Consider the following 19360-nt stretch of genomic DNA (forward strand, 5'->3'; position numbering starts at 1 on the left):
GTCTCCCACCCTGCCCCGATGGGGGGCTGGGAGGGCACCAGGCCAAGCACTGCCCCTCCTGCTGCCCCCACCCCTGGAGGTAGGTGGCGGGGCTGGGAGCAGGAGCAAGGTGGGGGCTGGGGTTGGGCTCCAGGGGGAGCACGGAGAAGGTGAGGGGCATGGGTGGGACTAGGGGAGGGGCTGGAAGTGGCCAAGGGGTGGGGCTTTGTGACAGGTCAGGGAGGGGCAAGGGGTGGAGCTAAGACTGTGGGCGGGGCTGTAAGTCACATTGGGGCGGAGCGAGGGTTGTGGGGGGGTCTAGGGAAGGGGCAGGGCCAGAGCAAGGCAGAGGGGCTGGGAGAATGGGTGGGGCCCTGGGTTGGGGGTGGGGCCAGGGGCCTGTGAGTGGTGGGCAGGGGGCCAGTGGGGAGCTGGCTGGCTCAGGGGGTTGGGGAATGGGACCTTTCCCCTCTAGGGGGCACTGGCTCCCATCTGACCCTGGGGCAGGAGAGAGACCCGGGAGGGGACCTCCGGCCTTCAGGACTCAGCCGGGGTGGGTTCCTGGCCCTCAGGCCTGTGTTTGGACCTCCCCCTAGAGGAAAGGAGCTGGGGGAGATTCACCCCCAAACCCCACCCCCCATTGGTCGAGGGACGCTGGTTACTCGTGAAGCCCCACGCCCTTCGCTGAAGCCCCACCTCCATCCAGTCGGGGGAGTCCCCCAGATGAGTTGTAGGGGGGGGAGTTGGGGGGCTGTCAGAACTATGGCCCTTAAATCAATTATCTGGGGCAGAAGAGGTGTCTCTGCTCTCCTGCCCCAGGGAGAAATTGGGCAGGGGGGTTGGAGGGAGAACCCCCCCCCCCATCACAGGGTACCAAGGTGGGGGAATTGGACAGTGGTGACATGAGCCCCAGATGCCTAGACAGGGAGCTAAGCCAGCCCGAAGCCTCTGCCCCCCAATAGAACCCAGGAGTCCTGGCTCCCCTCCCCCCCCTGCCCTAACCCATTACCCCCCGCACCCTCCTCCCAGGGCCAGGGAAACAACCCAGGAGTCCTGGCTCCCAGCCCCCATCCTCTCACCATTAGACCCCACTCCCTTCCCAGAGCTGGGGAGAGAACCCAGGAGTCCTGGCTCCCAGCCCCTTCTGCTCTAACCACTAGACCCCACACCCCTCCCAGAGCCAGGGAAAGAACCCAGGAGTCCTGGCTCCCAGCCCCCACCTGCTCTAACCCACCAGCCCCCACTCACCTCCCTGAGATGTGGAGAGAACCCAGGAGTCCTGGCTCCCAGCCCCCCCTCCCCTGCTCTGCAATTTGAACCCTCCATCTCTCTCGCTCCCTCTGCCAGGGAGTGACATCCCCCCCGTTGTGACGTCACCCTACCCCCCGCTCTTCCCTCCTGCGTCTGCCCCCCCCCGGCTGTTCCGGATCTACCCCCGCGCCCCCGCCTTGCTCCAGACAGCTCCAAGATGGAAGTCCTCAATCAGGTACGCACCTGGCTCTCAGCACCATAGACAGCAATCGGGGGAAGGGGAGGCTTTCCCCATAGGGCGGGGGGGCCCTCTTCCCCCCCTTTTGGAGATGCACCCCACTCCCTCCGTGCACCCCCCAGTCCCTGGCTAGCAGCTTGTTCTTTTTTTTTTTTTTTTTTGCAGCAGCAGCAGCTGCTGCATTCAGATGCAACGCCCTGCAAATATGGAGGGGGCAGGCTATGGGGCGGGCTGGGGTGCAAATGGGGCGGTGAATCTGAGATTGATACTGAGGGGGCACAGATGGGCTCGAATATATCAGATTATAATGGGGGGGTTAGGAGATTTCCCAGCTGCGGGAGCGGGGGAAGATCTATTATAGATGGTGGGACGTTGTCATCCAGTGATTGCCATGGTGGGGGGGGGATTGCAGATGTTTGGGGGGGGTCAGGCGCTAGGATATTTCCGTGCTGCAAATGTGGGGGAATCTGAGACTGATGCAAGGGGGTTTTAAATAGGATGGAAGGGGGGGCGACCGGCTCATTTTGGAGTGGGGGTGTATGCGGGGAAGGGGGTGACCCACAATACCACCCCCTCCATTTGCAGCGGGGGCGGGGGCGGGGAGGAGATGGTGAGCTGTGCAGAGGATTCATTGCCAATGACAGTCAGGTGCGGGGGGGTGTGGGGCCTCAGCGTGGGGGGCTCGTTATCAATTGGGGGGACTCGAGAATCTTCTCCCACCAGCTGCTGCGGCAGAACCTGGCTGGGTGGTGAATTCCCCCGGTCGCCTGGTGGCTGGAGGAATATGGAGGGGGGATAATTTGGGGGGGGCTGATTGCCAGGGGGCGGGTCTGGCTCAGGGATATTTATCCCCCCCGGGGGGGGTCAAAATGAGAAGTGTAATGCCAGAAATGGGGGTTCAGGGTAATTGGGGGGCAGTTTATGAACTGGGGGGGCAGAATCGTCTCCCACCAGGGTTGGGGGGCTGGTGGGGGCGATGCATCAGGGGGGGGGGGGGGGGGACGCTGCGGAAGGCGTTAGGGGGCCTGTGGAGGCGGCGCTGGGCCTTAGGGGGCCGTTTATTAATTGGGGGTTTAAGATAGACCCCACCGACAGCTGGAGGAGAAGAGCGGGGTTCCTGGTGACGGGGGCAGTGAGTTTGGGGGCAGGGAAAGGTGGGGGGGCTGTCGGGATGTGTTTGGGGGAGATATTTTGTGCGGGGCTGTTCCTAGTAGGAAGTTGTGATCTTCAATAACTGTCTTGTGCTGGGGTCGTTCCCCAGACTGCAGGGGGGCTGGGAGCCCGGACTCCAGGTTCTCTCTTCAGCTCTGGGAGGGGAGTGGGGGCTAGTGGTTAGAGTAGGGGGGCTGGGATCCCGGACTCCTGGGTTCTGTCCCCAGCTCTGGGAGGGGAGTGGGGGCTAGTGGTTAGAGCAGAGGGGCTGGGAGCCAGGACTTCTGGGTTCTCTCCCGGGCTCTGGGAGGGGAGTGGGGTCTAGCGGTTAGAGCAGGGGGCTGGAAGCCAGGACTCCTGGATTCTCTCCCTGGCTCTGGGAACAGGGTCAGGAATAGATGGGATGTAAGATATTTTAATATCACCCCCTGCCCCCTCTCTCTCCACCTTGATTGACAGGTAGTGGCTGGGGGGCAATTCCGGATGCTCAAGGAGCCGCTGGGGTTTCTGAAACTGCTGGAATGGGTAAGTCCCCCGGAACTGGCTCCCAGGATGCTGGAGTTGGGGGGTCCCATCTGTACTGCCTGGGAGCTGGCCTAGGGCGTGGAACCAGCGCCCCCTAGAGAGGACAGATCCCGTGCCCCGTTCCCTGCCCCCCTGCAGAGCCAGTGGGCGTGGGAGGGGCTGGAGAGCTGGAGGAAGGAGGTGCAGGAAGAACGGGTTATCAGATCCTGTTTCCCCCATCAGATTTGGGGAAACCAGAGACGAAGAAACTCAGAGACAGAATGAAAGAGTCCAGACCCCTAATCCTGCCAGTTCTGGAGCAGTTCCAGACCCCTATCCTACCCAGCCTGTTCTGGAGCAATTCCAGACCCCTATCCTACCCTACTGGTTTTGGAGCCGTTCCAGACCCCCCACCCTGCCTGTTCTGGAGCAGTTCCAGACCCCCCACCCTGCCAGTTGTGGAGCAGTTCCAGATCCCCTATCCCACCCTGTCTGTTCTGCAGCAGTTCCAGATCCCCCCACCCTGCCTGTTCTGTAGCAGTTCCAGACCCCTGTCCTACCCTACTGGTTCTGGAGAAGTTCCAGACCCCTATCCTACTCTGCCTGTTCTGGAGCCATTCCTGACCCCCTACCCTACCCTGCCTGTTCTGGAGCAGTTCCAGACCCCTATTCTACCCTACCAGTTCTGGAGCAGTTCCAGACCCCCTACCCTACCCTGCTAGTTCTAGAGCAGCTCATGATTCCGCCCCCCCCCCCAGTTCTGGAGCAGCTCCCAGACCCTCCCCTGCTGGTTCTGGAATGGCTCCTGGACTTCTCCACCCCCCCCCTCCAGTTCTGGATCGGCTCCCAAGTCCCCCAACCCCTCCAGTTCTGGAGCGGCTCCTGGCCCTCCCCACCCTGCGGATTCTGGAGTGATTCCAGACCCATTCGCTTGACATTTCTGCCATATTATGGACCCATTTGCCCAACTGGTTGCGGAACGATTCCAGGGCCTGTGGATCCTGATGGTTCTGGAGTCATTCGCCCCAGGATCAGACCCACGGGCTCAGGCAGCCTGGTATCCGTCCCCCAGAATGGCTGCGTGGGCCCATCCACAGTATCCCCCCCACTTTCTACTTCCAGCACCCGAGAGGGGCGGGGGACGGAGGAGTGTGGCCGATGCAGACAGATGGACAATTGGGTCAGACAGGTTCTTATCTCGTCCCAGCTCGGGGGGGATTAGAGGGGGCGGGACCCAGCTAACTCTCTATAATTACCCACAATTCCTATCCGCTCCACCCTCCTCCCCCTCCCCGAGGCGGGGTTATTAATCCTGGCACCAGCCGGCGCTCCCACCCCGCTCCCCACAGTGACCCCGGCCGGGAGAGGCTGGAGTAGCCAGGAGCTCCCCCCCCAGCCAGCTCTCCTGCCCCACACCCCGCAGCGCCAACTGTGGTCTCACCCGCCCCATCTCGCTCCACAGCTTTTTGCTATCTTTGCGTTTGCCACCTGCGGGACCTACAGCGGGGAATTTCGCCTCAGTGTTGAGTGTGTGAATAAAAGCGAGAGCGACCTGAACATTGAAGTGGAGTTTGGCTACCCGTTCAGGTGAGCTGGGTGTTATATTGCATAGGGACTGGCCGTTATGCTGCATAGGGACTGGGAGACTTTTGATGGGTAAGGACTGGGATGGGACGGCAGCTGAGATTCACACTGACTTTGGCTCATAGAGGCCTGGGCTGTGTATTCAGCATATCAACTGGCACCTCCTATACAGGCTGGGACTTTCTTCACAGTATATGGACCAGCATCGCCTTGGTCAATTGTTCCAATGGTGAATTACGCTCACCGGACACCTTATTGCCAGGCTGTATTCTATATACAGACTGCCCTTGACTTTGACTCTGCAGTCAGAATTAACGCTAGGAACTATTCCTGGGAAGCCTGGACTGTATATTCAGTATATTGACTGACACCGCCTACACAGCCCAGGGCTGTATTCTGTATACAGAGGACCTTTGTCTTTGAGATGGGCATTAGGATTTACACTAGGCACTATTCCAGGGATGTATTTATAGTATATGGACCAGCATCTCCTTGGCAGACTGGGCTATATATATGGTATATGGATTGGCGCCTCCTACGCAGAGCGAGGCTGTATTCCGTGTGCAGACTCCTGCCTTTGACTTTCAGGTAGAAATCAGGATGTGCTCTGGGCTCTGTCTCTGGGGAGCCCAGGCTGTATTTCTAGAACATACGATGTGGTTCCTTCTGTACAGACCAGGGCTGGTTTTTTTGCATGGCCTGCTCTCAATTTTGAGTTGCAATCAGGTTCATAAGGGTCGCTGTTCCTGGGAGGTCTGAGCTGTACATACAGTGTATAAACTGGAATCTCTTATATAGATCTGGTATGTATAGCCCATATATGGACCGGCACCACCTATAAAGACCAGGCAGTATTCTATATACAGTCTGCCCTTGTCAGGGTTAACATTGTGTGCTGTTCCTAGGAGGTCTGGGCTATGTATGTGAAGTATATGGACCAGCATCTCCTACACAGCCCTGGTCCATAGTTACTATACATGGACTGGTACCTCCTACACAGATGGGCTGTATTCTGTAAACATACAGCCTTTGTCTTTGTATTAGTGTTCAGGGTAACATTGGGCCCTATTCCTGGAGGTCTGGGCTATATATAAGAAATACATGGCCCGGTAGCTCCTACACAGACCCGGTCCATATATGTACTGGCATCTCCTACATAGACTGGGCAGTATTCTGTACACAGACAGTCTTTGTCTTTTGTTAGTTGCCATGATTGACATTGGGTGGTATTCCTGGGAGGTCTGGGCTGTATATCCAGCATATTGACTGGCATCTGCTATAGAAAACTGGTCGATATTTGCTGTATATGAACTGACACCTCCTACCCAGACCGGGGCTGTATTCTGTCTACAGACTGCCTTTGTCTTTGCATAAGCGGTCAGGATTGACACTGGGCTCTATTCCTGGGAGGTCTGGGCTATAAAGGATACGGAGCAGGACCTTCTCTACGACTGAGTCCCCTGCCTCATCTCACCCCCCCAACCCTCTCTCTCAAGACTCCACCAGGTCTATTTCGACGTCCCAGCCTGCAAGGGGACCGAGGTGGACAAGGTTTTCCTCATTGGGGATTACTCCTCCTCGGCCGAATTCTTCGTCACCATCGCCGTCTTCGCCTTCCTGTACTCGCTGGCTGCCACCGTCGTCTACCTCTTCATGGAGAACAAGTACCGGGAGAACAACAAGGGCCCCATGATCGTGAGTGTGGGGTGCACAGGGGGTGGGGGGCTGGGCAGGGCCAGGTGCTGAGGGGCTCTGTGCTGCAGGGGGCAGGGCTGGGGGCTGGGCAGGGGGCGCTCTCCCTGGGCACCGCAGAGCCAGACACTGGGGACACTGTGCTGCAGGGGCCAGGCGGGGGGGTAAGGGGGCAGCCATGGGGGTGGGCAGGATGGGTTGGGGCAGGAGGCAGGGCAGGCAGGGCAGGAGGGGCTGATCCTTGCGGGGCCGGGGCAGAGGGCTGGTTAGAGGGCCGGGGCGTGGCTGGGGGCGGGGCCAGGGGTAGGGGCAGGGCAGGAGGGGCTGCGCTGCGGGGCGCAGGGCAGAGGGGGCTAACCCCGCGCTCTCTGCAGGATTTTGTCGTCACCGCCATCTTCGCTTTTATGTGGCTGGTGAGCTCGTGCGCCTGGGCCAAGGGTCTCTCCGACGTCAAGCTGGCCACGGACCCCGACAACGTGATCGAGGGGCTGGATGTCTGCAAGAAAGAGGGGAACACGTGCAAAGACCTGAAAGACCCCGTCATCTCGGGGCTCAACACCTCTGTGGTGAGACCCTTCCCCAGCCAGCCAGACCCCCTGAGGGGAGCCAGCGTCCCCGGAGGGGACAGGCCCCAGCCCCATTCCCTGGGGATGATGGGAGCCGGCGCCCCCCAGAGGGGACAGGCCCCTGCCCCATTCCCCACCCCTTTGAGCCAGCCAGTCTCATGGGAGCTGGCACCCCCAGAGGGGACCCCCTCCCCGCTGTGCATTAACCCTTCCATCCCTCTCTCTGCCTCCCCCGCCACCCAGGTCTTTGGCTTCCTGAACTTGGTGCTGTGGACGGGGAATCTCTGGTTCGTGTTTAAGGAGACGGGTTGGAGCGCCCCCTTTGCCAAGTACCCACCTGCCGCCCCGGAGAAGCAGCCAGCTCCGGACGCCTACGCCGACTCCTACAACCAGGGATCTGGCTACGTGCAGCAGGATTCGTACGGCCAGCAGGGCGGCTACCAGCCGGAGTATAACCAGCAGGGCTACGGGCAGCCCGACCCCTACGGCCAGCAGGGGGGGTACGGCCAGGCCACTCCCACTTCCTTCTCCAACCAGATGTAGGCAGGTGAGTTAAAGTGGGGTGCAGGGATGCAGGGTTGTGTTGTGTGGACGCAGGCCGGACTTACAGACTTGAGGGGGGAGCATCTGTCCTGGGAAGCAGCAACGCTGGGTTTGGGGAGTGTGGGGGACGTGGGGCCCCAAGAACTAGGGCGATCCTGGGGTGTGTAAACGGGCGACTCTCGAGTGGGAGCAGAGAGGTGAGTTGGCCTCCGGATCAGGCCCTGGTGCGACCGCTGTTGGGATCCCGGGTCCAGTTCCGGTGCTCGCAGGTCAGTGAGGATGGGGATCAATCGGGGAAGGGCTCAGAGAAGAACCACGAGAATGAATCGCTTCCTGAGAGTGACAGACGCCAGGAGCTCCCACTGTTTAGCTGAACAAAGGGCAGGTGAAGGAGTGAATTGATCCTGTCTCGAAGAGTCTCCCGGGGGAAGAAATGTCTAATAACGGACTCTCCCGCCTAGCCCTCAAAGGTCTAAGACAGTCCAGTGGCTGGAAGATGAAGCTGGAAAATTCAGCCTGGAAATCAGGTGTCCATCTTTAACGGTGGGTGTAATTCAGCACTGGAACAATGTGACTGAGGTTCACTGTGGATTGTCCATCACAGGCGATTTTTCAGTCAAGCTGGGATGTTCTAACTCGGGTGACCTCGGGACAGTCCCGATTTCGGGGTCTTTTTCTTATAGAGGCTCCTATTACCCCCAACCCCCGTCCTGATTTTTCACACTTGCTGTCTGGTCGCCCTAGTTCTAACAGATCAATTTAGGATTATTTGGCAGCTGTTCTGCGGCTTGGGTGATACAGGAGTTCCGGGTTGATATTCACACTGGACCATTCTGGCCCCGAAATCCATGAATCTGTAAGCAAACTGAGAAGGGTAGGTTTTTATCTCACCGGAGCCGAACGAACCGAACAAACAAACACAGTATGTCCCTCAAGAATCAAAATGTGTACGGGGCAAAGCAAGAGAAATGCTGCTTGAGAAGGAGAGATTGATTTACCGCTTACTTTGTATATTCTAACCTGCACTGGTGATACAGACGTGGTTCCTCCCGTATAAAGGGTTCCACTTACACCTTTCTGAATTTCAACATCTGGTGTCACGAAATAGTTGTTTTTCCCCTTCTCATTGTCTGACCTGTCCCCAGAATTTCCTGCAACTGTGAGAATTGAAATCAGGAAAAATCAAATGCTTAAAACCCGGAATTTGACACAGCCGTGAAAATGTAGATGGGAAAAAGTGCTTCAAACCCATGATTTCAGCTGTTATAAAAAAGATCGTAAAGCCCATCGTTTTGCACAGTTATGACCATTTAAATGGATGGACATTGAAAAAATGCTTAAACTCACAATTTTAATGGTGAAAATTTAAATTAGGAAAAATAAAAAATGTGCTTAAAGCCCGTAATTGTGCACCACTGTGAAAATTTACATCAGTGAAAAGAATAAAACCCCTCAGGCCGATGGTGAAAATTGAAATTGGTAAAAATAAAAAAAAAAGTGCTTAAAACCGGTAATTGTGGACGGCTGTGAAAATTTAAATCTGTAAAAAATCGAACAATTGTTTGACACCCATATGTGGGCACGGCTGCTAAAATTTCAGTCAATAACATTTAAAAGTACCAATGCTTAAAACCCATCAGTTTAGCTGTGAAGGTTACACTGGGTTGAAAAATTGCTTAAAACCCATAATTTTGCACAGTGGTGAAAATTTAAATAGTTAAAAATAACCATCAATATGGTCATCAAAATTATATTTTAAAAAAATCGGATTCTGCCAAATCCCATATTACCTAATTCCGTGTATTGCCTTTCTCGAGATCGTTCAATTTCCATTGCTTCGCTAGAAAAAAGGACCCGAGCATCGAATTTAATTTTATGGAGCTTTATTAGCTACGCATAACAACAGCAACGAACAGTGCACGACAGACGAAGGCAAACGTGGTGTCGCGCTGTGATTTGGCATAACAGAAGCCAGACAGCTGGTCGATACACCCCTCCACCTTTCCAGGAGCAAATCATACACAGGGACAAGTAACACGTATCCTCCATCGCCAGCTTGGGAAGGTGACTTTGTTTAGCTTTTTGTGACTAAGAGACCCGCAGAATAGTCCCTCACTTGTGCTAGTTGCTTATCAAATATGGTGTTGCTAACACAATCAAGGAAAAAGAATCCAGATCTCAACAGAAGACAGCAAGGTCTTGTTCCCATTGGGTCTGTCATCAACCTTTTAACCTACTTCCTCATGATAGATTCATCTATTCTGTCCTCCTGTGTCTCACCTGTGGCCTTTCTCCTCCTTCCCTGGCGCTATACTGACTTCTCCTAAAACCTCAGGCAAAAAAATCTTGAGGCGAGGAGTTCCAACAGATCACATCATAAACTGGTGCTTCTTTGGGTCTGTTACCGATTCTCAGATGGGACCGTCGGGATTATCTAGTTCTGTATCACACAGGACATCCTCTGAATCATTCCGTCTTTTAGATCTTGATTTTAAAATTGCCCAGGATGGAGAATCCACCGCGAGCCTTGGGAAATTGTTCCAGTGGTGAATTATCCTCACCTGGAGCTGGCGAGGCCAGAAGAAACTGTTAAGCCTGGCGGGATGGTTCCCAGTCAAGAGGAACTTGTTCCGTTTGGGAGAAACTTTCCCGCAATCTCGAGCGGCACCCGCTGCAGAACAAAGACCCGCCCAGGGACCCGGGATAGTCTTTAAAGCGCTTGAACTGACACCTACACGTCCTGATTAATTAGTTTCAGGTCACCAGCATCCAGGAGCCAAGCCAGTGTTATATTTGCAGAGGAGGCAAATGTCCTGGGCGTGATTTATATTTCTTAGTGCTCTGGTGTTTTGCCTGCGTTAGCTTTTCCCGCTCCACAGACCAGATCTGTTGACTTGTTAAATTGCTTCCCAAGTCATCTTGCTACCGAAACAGAGGAGGGTGGGACCTGTTCTGGACCAAAGTCCAACCTCTGTGTTGCGACCGATCTTTCACCCCGAGCCAGGTGGTGACCCCGCGGTCGAAACTGCTCTAAGCTCCAGATCCTCTTCAGCCGTCCCACCCGTTAGCCGGCGATGCCCCCTGGCGTGGGACTTGGCTCAGTTTCAATGTCATCTTGTCGCATTCAGCCCCGTTCTCCAATTTGTCCTGGTTGCTTTCAGTTCCCCAGCGGGCTGGTCACCCCTCCCGCAGCGTGGAGCAGCAAACTCTCCGCTCCAGAAACTCTGGTCGAAGATCAAATGAGCCTGAATACAGACAGACAGAGCTCCGTTGATCCGGGTGGAGAACCAGCAGCATGGCCTCTTCTGTGGACAGAAAGCTGTAAACCTCAGACTATTCCTACGGGTGCAAACCCCCCTCAGATTTGTGTCATTTGTACCCTAAGATTTCATCCCCAGGCTGTCCGCCTCTGCTGGCCACCGTCGTCGGACATTTGTACCTGGTCTCTAGCCACATTTCTGTCACTTGCGCATTATTGGAACGACCCTCGGCAAAATGCACCTTGAGCTCCGTGGGCCGCATGGACAAAAGCTACTTTAATATATTGGGGGTCAGAGCTGTGTCTCTCTACCCTTTCGATACCAGGGAGCACCTTGAAAGTGGGAGGGTCCATAGGTGCCCGAACCATGGCCCCGCCTCCCACCATGCTCCCAAGACCCCGCCCCTGCTTCCTGATGTCCCGCCCCCCCACCTGAGGCCACACCCTGCCCCTTCCCCAAGATCCTGCCTCGCCTCTTTCCCCCAAGGCCCCGCTCCCCATTCACTCCTGTCCGTGGTGTCACCCTGTTGGCCCCAGGACACTAGCCAGACTAGACTGGGTGGGGAACGGCTTTGATTGGCCCGGCCTCTGTGGGCAAACGAGACACGACGCTCGTCTATGGCCCTACGAGGACCCGCCCGCCGTGAGCTCGGTTACTGTTCGCAGCGGGAGTCGGGGACACAGTCTGGTCGTTTTCAGGCAGGGGCCCGGCTGGGTGCCCCAAGCCGGTTCCTCTTCTTGGAGGTGCTGGTCTGGGCCAGGCCCATGAAGATTAGAGACGACCAGGCCAGCTGAAGCGAAAGGCCATGCAGCCAGGGGCCGAGGCGGCCTCGCAGCCGGAGCCAGCATCTTCCAGCCCCTGTGTGCGACCCGCCTCGCCGGAGGCGCTGGGTCAGGCCACAGCATTATTTGTGTGCCAGCTCCCCATTGTCTCCGGGGCCTTCCAACCCTTCTGCCTCACCCTCCACGGCTAACGGTGACACCCCGTTTCCTATACGTCTCCTGACCTTGGCAAGAGCTCGGGACCTCCCGCTGAACTGATCTGGGCCCTGCTGGGTCGGTGACGCTGCTGATTACTCCGTTCCGACTGAGCGCCCTTGTAATGGTTTCACTCCCTTTTAATCACCGCCTCACCCGGCCTAGCTGTGGCGAGAGCATAAGCTTGTTGGACAGCAAGGTGTAGTCGTCTTTCTTCGCTTCAGCCTTAAGAGATCAGTCTGCTGTACTGGATAATGTTAAGAGTCTCATAACGGCCGCCAGCTATTCTGTGAATGTCTCAGCGGCCAGGTGGAGGCAAAGCAGCGGCTCGTGGCCTGTGGCAATCCATAAATTCATCCGCTCGGGCCCTCGGGCTGTGGCGTGAGCTGGTATTTAGGACACCCGCCGCGCTGGGGTGGGACCATGACCACTTTGTATCTTGACCCTGCATCAGCCTGAGTCTCAGGACCAGGCACCAGAAACCCCACAGATCCTCGGTCCTGAGCCAAGTCCCGCCCCCTTCACCAGGCAGCAGGCTGTGCCCCTCCCCCCCCATGAGAACAGCAGCGTGTGAGCAGAGACCACTGAGCAGAGTGGGGCCACCTGGAGAGCGGAAGGGCATAAAAATGTGGGAGATGCAGCCATCTCCGGGGTGGGGCGCAGGTGCTGTTTATACAGGGTGCCCAGCACTAAGATGCAGCTGCTTCTGGGGAGAGCTGCTTCTGGAGAGATCTCGTGCCGTCTGCTGGATTGTTATAATTGGGGGTGTCTGCTGCAGAGTGCAGGAGGGGGTTGGCAGAGTCAAGCTGGACCCAGATAGACCCCCACAGCCCTCGAAGAAGGGGAATGGTGCGCCGGGTGGGGGATTGCCTTATAATTGTTTTAGCATCCTGTATTTCATAGCAGGAACTGGGTCTGACCCACTGCACCCCACTCCCCACAGCCTGGGAGAGAACCCAGGCATCCTGGCTCCCAGACCCCCACTGCTCTAACAACCAGACCCCACTCCCCTCCCAGAGCTGGGAGAGAACCCAGGAGTCCTGGCTCCCAGCCCCGCCCCTGCTCTAACTCACTACCTCCCCTCCCCTACTAGAGCCAGGGAGAGAACCCAGGAGTCCTGGCACCCAGCCCCCGCCCCGATCTAACCACCAGACCCCCCCGCCCTGAGCCAGGATAGAACCCCAGTGAGTGAAGTGCCGGGGGGGGGGGGGGGGCAGCCATGATGTGGGTGCCTGGCCAGCAGGGGGTGCTCGCTCTGTGTGTGCTTATTAATGACCCCTCCCCTATTTTTCTCTTTCTCTCCCCCACCGCCCAGGTCTCTCCCCCAGCAGGGGGCGTTGTGAGGAGATGACGCCTGTCCCGCCCCCCCATGTCCCCTCATGTGGGGGGGCTGGTGAGGGGACCCCAGGATGAATGTAAATGTTTGTGCTGTTTATATATATTATATATATATATATATGAGAAAATACAACTCTAGATAGCTGTGCCCCCCCTTCCCTGTCCCCCATCTCCCGCAGCACCCCAACCCCAGACAGCTGCACGCCCCCACCTCCCTGCCCCCCAACTCCTGCACTGCCCCCAGCACCCCACCTCCTGCCCTTTCACCTCCCACTCTAGCCAGTTGTGCACCCCCCGACCCCTGCTCTCCCCCCAATGTCCCCATCCCTTGGGCACAGCTAACTCTGTGCCCTCCTCACCCTCCACCCCCCCAATTCATCGCTATAGATAGCTGTGCCCTGCACCCCACTTTAGGGAGAGGTCAGATCTTGTTTGCTGGCTGTGGGGGAGATTTCAGGGTTCAGGGGGATCAGCAGCTTGGGGGATCCAGCATGTTTGGGGGACTGGAACTGAGTGGGGTAACAGGGCAGGGGCTGGAGGAAGGGAATGTGCGGGATGCTGGGGGGAAATTTAGGGCCTCTATTCCCACCCCATTCCCTGCTGAGGGGGTATCATGCCGAGGGGGGACTCTAGGAAGCGGGGGAGGAGCACCACCCCCAATCCGTGCCCTTGCCACAGTGACCAGTCGTGGTGGGGCAGAATGAGGTCTTCCCATGGTAGCCCGATTTCCACTGGGGGGTGTGGGGAGGGCGCTGTAGAACCCAGGGGGCCGGGGACAGTCTATCTTATAGCCCTCGAGCCATCCATCTCTTCCCTGCCCACCCGCCCATCGATTCCCACTGGCTCCCTGAATTCTACACCCCCACTATCTATCTATCCATCTCCCCTGTATCTATCTATCTGTCCATCCCCACCCACCCCGTATCTATCTATCCATCCCCGTACACCCCCCTTATCTATCCCCATCCCCCCCGTATCTATCTATCCATCCCCCTACAGCCCCACTATCCATCCCCATCCCACCCCATATCTATCCCCCTACACTCCCTCTATCTATCTATCCATCCCCCTGCATCTATCTATCTATCCATCCCCATCCCCCTGTATCTATCTATCCATCCCCCTACACCCCCACTATCCATCCCCATCCACCCCGTATCTATGCATCCCTGTACACTCCTTCTATCCCCATCCACCCCGTATCTATCCATCCCCCCATATCTATCTATCCATCCCTGTACACCCCCCTATCCTCATCCCCCTTTATCTATCCCCATCCACCCCCATATCTATCTATCCATCCCCCTACACCTCCCTTTATCTATCCCCATATCTATCTATCCCCATCCCCCCATATCTATCTGTCCCCATCCACCCCCATCTACCCCATCCATCCCCACACATCTATTTCTCCCTGCCCCCCCCACTGTCTCCATCCCTTCCCCTCTTAGCCCCCCCATGCAGCCCCCCCTCGCCCCGCCTATTCTTTCTTGCCATGTTCTGCCGCTGCCAGTCCGTGCTGTGCTCGTGGTTTGGTCTCGTTCGTCAGGCCCTCGCTCGGTCGTCGTGGATTATTTTCCTCCATCTCCGCCAAGATGACGGCGAACAAGTAGTCAGGACACGCTAACTATACCAGCGAAGCCCCCATCCGCCAGCGGCCCCCAAATCTAGTGTGTGAAGAAGGAAGCTTTCATGCTATCCTCAGTCTGATGTTCCGGCTGGGCATGCGGCGCGCCTTCTGGGGTGGCGTTTTTCCAGATCAGAGTGGCAGCTCGCGTCTTGCGGTGGGGCCGCAGGGTGCGTTCTACAGCGGGCCCTTTGCTGGTCTGGGTGACCCTGGAACTGCAGTCTTTTGTGGTGACTCGTCCGTTGGGGACACCTGCACCTTCCCGATTTCCCCGGGCCCCCAACACACAAGTTGCAACTCGATGCAAGCGATTGCGGTCAGAGCTGGCAGTGTCTTCCATCTACAGGGAAAAATGGGTGGGGGCTTGCCGCCGGTCCGCATTACATCAGCTTGCTCTGCTCACTAATACTTTTCTGTATCCCCCCAGATCCCTGGATGGCTACTGCATGGAGTAGGGTGTCTGCAGGAAACCAGGAGTCGGCCCCAGCCCCATCCTCACTCTAACCGCGGACCCTGCCTTTCCAGAGCCAGCAGCCGAAGCCGAGAGTCTGGCTCAAGGTCCCCTTGCTCTTACCACTAGACCCCACGTGCCTCTCCGAGCTGTGGAAAGGAGAACCCAGGCGTCCTGCTTCCAGCCCCCTCGTAACCACCTGACCATCCCTCCTAGGCCGGGGAGAGAACCCAGGGTCCCAGCTCGCCAACCCACTCCCTCCAGCGCAGGATGCTCATTGCATGGTGGGAGGTACATGGCGTCACTCCCGCCCGTCCCGGCTTCCTCCCGCCGCTATCGCGCTGTGCGCCTGGTGAGGAGTGGCCTCCACGGGATGCGGACATTCTCCTCGCCGCGTGCGCTCTGTCGGAGGTCCTCCCGGACGCGCCTGGCAGGCGCCCTCGGCCGTTGTCGCCCCCTCGCCCCAGGCCAGCTTCTTCCATGGCTGGGGTCCAGCGAGCGGTGCAGGGGCGCTCAACCCCCACGCGGGGCCAGTTCCGGTCCGCGGCAGGGGGAGTCATAGCTGCAGCCGTTGTGGGCCACCCGCAGACGGGGGGGTTGGCGGGATAGGACCCCTCCAGGGCCTAGCACGTGCCTGGTCAGGCCGCTTTTCCCATTCTCTCCACGGTCCTGTGCTCAGGCCCGTTGTATGCAGGCGTCGGGGGAAGGGCGTTGGGCGGGTCGATGCACAGGGTCGCTGGTCCGGCACGGGGCAGCCGGGGGCGGTGGGTGCGTCCTGCGGGGACTTCTGCAGGAGGGAGCGCGGTTGCAGGGCGAGAGAGACAGCTCCGGTTGGATGCGGGGCGGTCCGGGCAGGCATGTGGTCTCCAGGTCAAGAACGACGAAGTTTGGACATTTGGTAGGGCCCAGTGGCTGGGGAGGAGAGCGGTAGCAGCGCCGAGTGATGCGGCCTGCCTCTGGGTGGAGGTGCGGCGGCTGTTCTATACCGCGACCGTGCAAGGGGATAGGCAGGGAGCCGGCTCTGGGTTTCTCTGTCTGGTTTGGAGGGCGATGCGCGGTTAGTGTTAGGCAGGGGGCTGTGGGCCAGGATCTCCTGGGTTCGTCTCCTGCCGCGTCTGCGTAGGGTAGTGGAGTCTGGTGGTTAGGCCCATGGGATGGGAGCCAAACCTCCTGGGTTCTCCCCTCCCGCCAGCGAGTTAAGCTCTCTGTGGCGTGTGCTCGTTTTCCCCTCTGTTGTGTGCAATAGCTCGGTGGTGAATGATTCCTTGTGCTCCCGGTCTGGTGTGAGCTCCTTTGGCGGTGGCCAGGGAAGGCTGGGCAGGTCATGTATTCTGTGCGGCGGGGCCGCCGCCTCGGGGCACCGAACCGTCCCCGCAAACAGAATTATGAGTCTGCTTGCCCGGGACGTGGGCTCCAGTGTCAACGCGATCCTGCCACTGTCCCCCAAGGATCACGCCAGGACGGTCCGCGGCTCCAGCCCACGCCCGTGCGCCGCCGGGAACCGGCTCCTGGCTTCTCCCTGCTCCCTTCGCCCCACCGATGAGACCCTCCCTGAGCCCAGATTTGTTGCCCAGCGCGTGTCCTGCGGATCTCAGGCCCCCCAGCTCTGGGGCCAGCAGGATTAGGGGACAAAGAGCCGCGTGCTTCCGGCCTCTACTGCCACGTGGGAACTGAGGCAGGCGGTGGGGCGGGCCAGCTTGAACGAGGCCTCCGCAGCCCAGGGGCGCGGTTGCGGCCGACGGGGAGCGATGGCGGGGCGTGCTCGGCAGCGGCAGTTGCTAGGCTGAGGGCGCTGCTAGGGGGGGAGATGATGGGGCGGGCGTTGCAGGGGCGGGGTGCGCGCTGCGCGCGGAGCGTTGCTAGCGGCAGGGTGAGAGCGGCTGGGGCGTTTGCCAGGGGCGGGGCGTGCATGGGCGGGGTTCCGCAGGCCGCCCTCCCTCCGTGTCGCACTATCCCGTCGCGCTGGCAGCTTCCTGTCCTGGGGCTGCTCCGCGCGCCGGCAACGCGGGCACCGACCCCCCGGCAGGGCCATGCGAGGCGGTACGCGGTGCTGGCGGGACACCGAGCTCATCGCTGGCCGTGCCACCGCTACGGCATCCGGCACGGGCGGCCGGTCGTGGGGTACGGGCGCTGGCGCGTGGCGGGCGGGGCGCTGCGCTGGGGCGGGCGGGTCGACTGCGCGGAGGGTTTCGCGGGAATGGGCCTGGGGCGCTGCGCTGGGGAGGTGGGGAGATGGGGGGGCTGGGCGGGGGGAGTTGGGGTGCTGCAAAGGGAGGCAATTTGTGGGGGAGGAGCAGGGCACTATGGGGGCCCACCTGACCCCCGCCTTGTCTCCCACTCCCGGCCCCCCAGGATCAACCCGGAAGCTGTACGAGAGGAAGATCTGCGAATACGAGAGTCAGCGCACCAAGCTGTCGCCCCCGGGGGGCTACTCAGGTGAGTGGGGGGCCAGAAGGGGTGGGGAGGGGCCAGCAGCTGCAGCCACTGACCTCCCCCCATTTCTGTGTGTGTCTTCCCTCCCGACCCCAGATCCTGCCACTACCGAGACCTACATCCGGGAATCTTACAGCTACCCGCAGCAGGAGGAGCGGCACCGCTATGGGGCGGACGGTGAGAGGGGGCTGCGGGTTGAAAGTGAGGGGCACCTGTGAGGGGGCAGGGCTGGGTGAGCAGGGGGCTGCGGGTCAGGAGTGAGGGGCACCAGCAGAGTTTTTCCAGACTTGGGGTACCGCGGCTGAGGTGTCTGAATGTTCCTGTCTGCTCTGGGGGTGGGGCATGGAGGTGCCCCCCACTGACCCCTCCCATTTCTCTGCCCCCCAGACTCCAGCCCCACCACAACGTACTCGCGGGCACAGTATGATTTCCCTCGTTGTGAGGGTCGCACCGGCTACCTGGGGGATGGTGAGTGGGGGGCAGGGGGAGCAGCGAGGATGTGGGGGGAATACGAAGGCGGGGAGGGGAGTCTGGTACGATTCCCCTGGCCCGGGCTTGGCATGCCATCCCCCCACCCCTGTGCCATGTTCACATTCCTGCAGCAGGGAGTTCCAGGGGTGGCGCTCTAGTGGGGAAGGGGAGAGCCATGCCCAGCCCCCCATCTCACCCCACTCCTCTCCGCCCCCAGACGTGGACAAAGAATCTTCCTCCTCCTCCTCCTCCTGGCTCTATGGGGCAGCCCCAGGTCCCCTGGGGGAAGCCACCGCCCGCCAGCCGGTAAGTCCTCTCCTGGGGGCGGGGGGCAGGGGGCTGGGATGTGACCTACCCAGATAATGTCTCAGGGGTGCAGGCAGCCTGGCCTGGGAAAGGGGGAGGGAGGGGAAGAAATAGGTGCCCCCCCTTTGGTACTACCAGCTTTCCAATCCTCTCACTCCCCCCTACTTGGTCCTACCACCTCTGACCCCCAACTCTGCCCCCATCCCAGCACCATGGGGGGCAGTCCTGGATTCAGCTGCTGGCCCGGCCTGAAAAACTGAAACCTTAAACCATTTGCTGCCGGGCGATGTTGGGCCCAGCGGAGCTGGAACTGAATTTGGGCGAAATTGTCTAGAAACCGAAGCAACTTCCCGGGAGTTGATTTTCGGCCGGGTCAATAAATTCTCTCACCTGTAGTTCACCCCTGTAGGAAAGATAAAGAACCTGCCCCGGTTTGGTGCTTAAAGCCAGGGAGTTTAGTACAGGCAGAAACGCCGCCCGTCTCCAGGACGCTGGCTTCTGCCGCGGCATTACGTCCCCCAGCCCAGCGATCTCCCCGAACGACCCTTGGAATGGATGATTTGACAATTTACCAGCCTCTCCCCGTCCTCGACACCCATCCCAGTTCATTGACTGGCCTCCCACGTACCCCCCAGCGTGGCCTGGGACGGAACATTTCTACGTGGGACCAAGTTCTCCTGTTCTAAGAGCAAAACCCACTTCAGCTTTGCACTGAGGCCGGTTCAGGGCAGGGAACTGCGAGAAATGTAGCTCCAAGATATTGTTCTGGTGAGAGCGTGAACTGGTGTGATAACACCTACTGATAATGGGGCGTGTGTAAAATAGAACCCCACCAAAGGGAGTTTCAGGAAACAGCAATGCAGCGACTGTGGCTGCTGAGATTTGGTCTGAATTCTCTCCACTGGACACTCTAGGATCAACCCCCCCCAGAGACACTCACCTGCTGCGTTGTCACAGCTGGGCGAAGTTGGGGGTTTTAAACATTGTT

General features: G+C 58.7%; 1 protein-coding gene across 1 annotated transcript; it reads left to right on the forward strand.

Moving 5' to 3' along the window:
• The first annotated feature begins 1402 nt into the window (after window positions 1-1402).
• Window positions 1403-13563, forward strand: SYP (synaptophysin). Its single transcript, XM_032770178.2, has 7 exons — window positions 1403-1465; window positions 3080-3145; window positions 4587-4711; window positions 6205-6403; window positions 6775-6966; window positions 7210-7513; window positions 13062-13563. The coding sequence occupies exons 1-6, from the start codon at window positions 1448-1450 to the stop codon at window positions 7507-7509; spliced, it is 900 nt and encodes a 299-aa protein (XP_032626069.1). The 5' UTR covers window positions 1403-1447; the 3' UTR covers window positions 7510-7513; window positions 13062-13563.
• Window positions 13564-19360: the final 5797 nt, after the last annotated feature.

Source organism: Chelonoidis abingdonii, chromosome 11 (genome assembly GCF_003597395.2).
Source record: "Chelonoidis abingdonii isolate Lonesome George chromosome 11, CheloAbing_2.0, whole genome shotgun sequence".
NCBI classification, from domain to species: Eukaryota; Metazoa; Chordata; order Testudines; family Testudinidae; genus Chelonoidis; species Chelonoidis abingdonii.